The sequence below is a fragment of the Nerophis lumbriciformis genome, linkage group LG06 (genome assembly GCF_033978685.3).
Source record: "Nerophis lumbriciformis linkage group LG06, RoL_Nlum_v2.1, whole genome shotgun sequence".
Lineage (NCBI taxonomy): Eukaryota > Metazoa > Chordata > Actinopteri > Syngnathiformes > Syngnathidae > Nerophis > Nerophis lumbriciformis.
This window is the reverse complement of record NC_084553.2, coordinates 8,169,951-8,175,950: the sequence shown is the minus strand read 5'-3', so window position 1 is coordinate 8,175,950 and position 6,000 is coordinate 8,169,951. Positions and strand designations below refer to the sequence as shown.

Here is a 6,000-nt window from a genome sequence, read left to right as displayed (position 1 = left end):
AAAGATCCCGAGCCCGGGATTGAACCCAAGACTACTCAGGACCTTCGTATTGTGAGGCAGATGCACTAACCCCTCTGCCACCGTGAAGCCCGCGAGGAGGAACCAAGACGAGCAATTTGATCTCCCACCTCTTCAAGAATCATAAGGAGATACACGATGAATACAAGCGGAAGATGGATGAAAATCAAACAGCGAAAAAAAGTAGTACCACACAGTTGTCGCTTAAAGACTCCACCGAGAAAAAACAAAAATACAACAAAATCCACCCCTGTCTCAACGCAGCATTTCAGAAGCTCTGGCTGACTGGTAGGCCACTTCAAGCACTCACCACTAGCTTGCAGATACATTTGTGTTACTCATACAACTACACTATAAACTGGGCTTAATCTGCCCTGCTCTAATTCCCTATTTTACAGTATACCAGGCAGGACTATGTTATTGTTGACTTTATTACTCTAGTATACTCTGGACTGAAGCTGTGTGCCTTCATTGTTTTTGTAGCTGTTGTTTTGAGGCATGTTTAAAAAAAAAAAAAAAATAATGCACTTTTTGAAAGTCAGAGTATAGTACCGTATTTTTCGGACTATAAGTCGCTCCGGAGTATAAATCGCACCCGCCGGAAATGCATAATAAAGAAGGAAAAAAACATATATATGCATACTTGCCAACCTTGAGACCTCCGATTTCGGGAGGTGAGGGCGTGGTCGGGGGTGGGGTGGGGCGTGGTTAAGAGGGGGAGGAGTATATTGACAGCCAGAATTCACCAAGTCAAGTATTTCATATTATATATATGTCTTAATAAGATTATCCAAAAAATAGTGCTCGATACCGTGGTAGAGCGCAATATATGTATGTGTGGGGGAAAAAGTAGTCTTGTGATTTTTTTTCCCACACATACATATACATATATATATATATATATATATATATATATATATATATATATATATATATATACCGTATATATATATACATATATATATATATATATACATATATATATACACATATACATATACATTTACATATACATATACATATATATATATATATATATATATATATACACATATATACATATATATATATACACATATATACATACATATATATACACATATATACATACATATATATACACATATATACATATATATATATATATATATATATATATATATATATATATATATATATATATATATATATATATATATATATATATCCTGAAAATATGCAAACAAAACTGTGTTTAGAGAATTGATACTTCAAACTTGCATAAATAAATATTAAGGAATATAACATAACTTGGCTTCTAAGAGCTTCAAAATGTACCGTAATGAATAAAATGCTAAAGTTGTTGATAAACAATAAATTATTTTAATAATTAAAAATGGTAATTTTAAATTAATTATTATGATAATTTAAGATGAATTATTTCAAATATGTTTAATTTAATGTATAATTCTATGGCTGGATGTAATAAGGAGTCAGAAAAAATACAAATAAAAATACAATTAATTTTTAGCAAAATGTAAAAATGTATTTAGTTTTGTTTTTTTTAATTAATAAATATATTTATTTTTAGGTAAGATAAACATAATAATACAATTTATCTCTTGTCTGGATGATTTAGTTCTTGTCACCCTGTTGTCCTCCCGTCAATAGGGAGATTTTCGGGAGAATATTTGTCCCGGGAGGTTTTCGGGAGAGGCGTTGAATTTCGGGAGTCTCCCGGAAAATTCGGGAGGGTTGGCAAGTATGTATATAAGTCACACTGGAGTATAAGTCGCATTTTTGGGGGAAATTTATTTGATAAAACCCAACACCAAGAATAGACATTTGAAAGGCAATTTAAAATAAATAAAAAAATAGTGAACAACAAGCTGAATAAGTGTACGTTATATGAGGCATAAATAACTATAACATATAGAACATGCTATACGTTTACCAAAAAATATGTCACTCCTAATCACTAAATCCCATAAAATCTTATATGTCTCGTCTCTTACGTGAATGAGATAAATAATATTATTTGATATTTTACGCTAATGTGTTAATCATTTCACACATAAGTCGCTCCTGAGTATAAGTCGCACCCCCGGCCAAACTATGAAAAAAACTGCGACTTATAGTCCCAAAAATACGGTACTTCCCATTGTTGTAGAGGGCCTCAGGGAGAGCATGTCCCAAATTCCAAGCTGCTGTTTTGAGGCATGTTAAAAAAAATAATGCACTTTGTGACTTCAATAATAAATATGGCAGTGCCATGTTGGCATTTTTTTCCATAACTTGAGTTGATTTATTTTGGAAAACCTTGTTACATTGTTTAATCCATCTAGCGGGGCATCACAACAAAATTAGGCATAATAATGTGTTAATTCCACGACTGTATATATCGGTATCGGTTGATATCGGAATCGGTAAATAAGAGTTGGACAATATCGGCAAATAAGCCATTATCGGACATCTCTACCCGTAATACATCATGCAAAAACCCGAATGCGCACCTTTTCAAAGTCCTCCTTCTCCTTCTCGGGGTTGGTGTCGTCAAAGCGCATGATGAGCTTGCCTTTGAAGGTGACCTGGTAGTGCTGGTTGAGCAGGGCGGCCTTGGCGTGACCGATGTGCAGATACCTGAGGGCAAAAAGAACGAGATTGACATGCAAAAAAATTGAATATATCGTAAATTTCCATCTTTTGCCCTTTGAACTCTTACAAGACGACGCGGTCAATGTATGGACTTTTCTTTGCCGAGGGCCATAATGCAAATAGATTTTTTTTTTAAAGCAAACACTAAAAAGGTGTGTCATTGTGCTACGACGCCATTTTTTGGTACTTCAGTGTCCTTCCGTTTGGTGCTTGAGACCGGAAGTAGAAGTGCTGTTCCCTCTTCTAGCCGTCTGTAGCATTTTTACTGGTATGGATTCCTCATTCATCACTCCAAGCAACGATTGTTAGTTTTACAATATAACTAAAACAACTTTTGTGTCGTTAGCATTAGCTAATATGCTAACACGTTTACGAGTGTCTGTGTTAGTATTATTAACTTACAACGGCATTCTTTTTGTATTGTTTCAGTTTCACAAATTATTCAGTAAATTCAGTCTGTTTAGCCGATTAGAGCATACTTGCCAACCTTGAGACCTCCGATTTCGGGAGGTGGGGGGTGGGGGCGTGGTCGGGGGTGGGGCAGGGCGTGGTTGGGGGCGTGGTTAAGAGGGGAGGAGTATATTGACAGCTAGAATTCACCAAGTCAAGTATTTCATATATATATATATATATATATATATATATATATATATATATATCCTGAAAATATGCAAACAAAACTGTGTTTAGATAATTGATACTTCAAACTTGCATACATAAATATTAAGGAATATAACATAACTTGGCTTCTGAGAGCTTCAAAATGTAATGAATAAAATGCTAAAGTTGTTGATAAACAAGCAATTATTTTAATAATTAAATATGGTCATTTTAAATGAATTATGATAATTTAAAATTAATTATTTCAAATATGTTTATTTTAATGTATAATTCTAATGCCTGGATGTAATAAGGAGTCAGAAAAAATACAAATAAAAATACAATTAATTTTGATGTTTTTAGCAAAATATAGTAAAAATGTATTTAGTTTTTCTTTTTTTTTAAATTAATAAATATATTTATTTTTAGGTAAGATAAACATAATAATACAATTTATCTCTAGTCTGGATGATTTAGTTCTTGTCACCCTGTTGTCCTCCCGTCATGAAAAAAGGCTGTCCTCACTCAGGTCCGCATGGAGCTGGAGGGGGCGTGGCTTCCAGCTCCGGCTGAAAATCGGGAGATTTTCGGGAGAATATTTGTCCCGGGAGATTTTCGGGAGAGGCGCTGAATTTCGGGAGTCTCCCGGAAAATTTGGGAGGGTTGGCAAGTATAGATTAGAGAGTATAGATTAGAGAGCTAGCTTCCGCAGCTAGTGGGTACATGACAATGATTTCTGTTTTGTTTGATCGGCCGTTTTACTGCCGTGTTACAAACACCGTTTAGAAACAATTAAGGTATGTAAATAAACATTAACATAATCTTTTTATGTAAATACCTTATTTCGCAACATGTACCTATATCTGCGGCTTACAGTCCGGTGCGGCTAATATATGGTGGAAATTTCCCCCAAAATTTAGTGGGTGTGGCTTACATACCGGTGCGCTTTACAGTCCGAAAAATACAGCACATAAACACAGTATTGCTAGGTGAGACCCCAGCAAGACTCACTCCAAGCAACATTTGCAAGTTTTACAATACAACTAAAACAATGTTTGCGTCGTTAGCATTAACTAATATGCTAACACGTTTACAAGTGTCTGTGTTAGTATTATTAACTTACAATTGCATTCTTTTTGTATTGTTTCGGTTTCGTAAATTCCCCAAAACGCCCCCGTGGAGTTATTTAGTCTGTTTAGCCGATTAGAGAGTTAGCTTCCGCAACTAGTGGGTCCATGACGATTACTTCTGTTTTGTTCGATCAACCGTTTTACTGCCGCGTTACAGACACCGTTTGGAAACAATTAAGGTATGTAAATAAACATTAACAATCTTTTCATGTAAACAACTTAAATCTGCGGCTTACAGACCGGTGCGGCTAATACATGGGGGAAACTTTTCCCCAAAATTTTGTGGGTGTGGCGCTTTATATTCCGAAAAATACGGCACATAAATACTGTATAGCTTGTTGAGATCCTAACAAGACACTGCAAGACTCACCCGCTGGCTTCGGGCGGGAATCGAACCACCAACTTGCCCATCTCGGCGCCGGGCAACTCCACAAACTTTCCGAGGTCTGCCTTTTTCTCCTTTACCTCAGACTGTTAGGCAGAAGGTCAGAAAAGGTGTGAGTTCTTGCAATGCTGGGATGTACACAAGCGTCTCTGCTCGTATTAAACGGAGCAATCAATATATCGAGAAATGAGTTATATATATATATATATATATATATATATATATATATATATATATATATATATATATATTTATATAAAACGGGAAAAGCGGTAGAAAATGGATTGATGGATGGATATATATATATATGTGTGTATATATATATGTGTATAATATATATATATATATATATATATATATATATACACACACGCGCGCACACAGATAAATATACACATACACACACATACTGTATATATATATATATATATATATATATATATATATATATATATATATATATATATATATATATATATATACATACACACATTTTTTTTTTTTTTCTACAAAAGAGCATAAAACAATGAAAAAAAGACGTTACAGATACAGTGGGGCAAAAAAGTATTTAGTCAGCCCCCAATTGTGCAAGTTCTCCCACTTAAAATGATGACAGAGGTCTGTAATTTTCATCATAGGTACACTTCAACTGTGAGAGACAGAATGTGAAAAAAAAATCCAGGAAATCACATTGTAGGATTTTAAAAGAATTTATTTGTAAATTATGGTGGAAAATAAGTATTTGGTCAATAACAAAAATTCAACTCAATACTTTGTAATATAACCTTTGTTGGCAATAACAGAGGTCAAACGATTACTAAAGGTCTTTACCAAGTTTGCACACACAGTAGCTGGTATTTTGGCCCATTCCTCCATGCAGATCTTCTCGAGAGCAGTGATGTTTTGAGGCTGTCGCCGAGCAACACGGACTTTCAACTCCCTCCACAGATTTTCTATGGGGTTGAGGTCTGGAGACTGGCTAGGCCACTCCAGGACTTTCAAATGCTTCTTACGGAGCCACTCCTTCGTTGCCCGGGCGGTGTGTTTGGGATCATTGTCATGCTGGAAGACCCAGCCACGTTTCATCTTCAAAGCTCTCGCTGATGGAAGGAGGTTTTGGCTCAAAATCTCACGATACATGGCCCCATTCATTCTTTCCTTAACACGGACGGATCAGTCGGCCTGTCCCCTTAGCAGAAAAACAGCCCCAAAGCATGATGTTTCCACCCCCAT

At 35.3% G+C, this 6,000-nt stretch overlaps 1 protein-coding gene across 3 annotated transcripts in view; it reads right to left on the bottom strand.

The window, feature by feature from the left end:
* Window positions 1-6,000, bottom strand: part of eprs1 (glutamyl-prolyl-tRNA synthetase 1) — an 88,262-nt gene that overhangs the window by 67,866 nt on the left and 14,396 nt on the right. For all 3 annotated transcript variants that reach the window (XM_061963681.1, XM_061963683.1, XM_061963682.1), the window contains 2 exons: window positions 4,753-4,853; window positions 2,511-2,637 (listed from right to left, as the gene is read on the bottom strand). In XM_061963681.1, coding sequence (XP_061819665.1) covers window positions 2,511-2,637; window positions 4,753-4,853 — 228 coding nt within the window. The remainder of the gene's footprint in view (window positions 1-2,510; window positions 2,638-4,752; window positions 4,854-6,000) is intronic.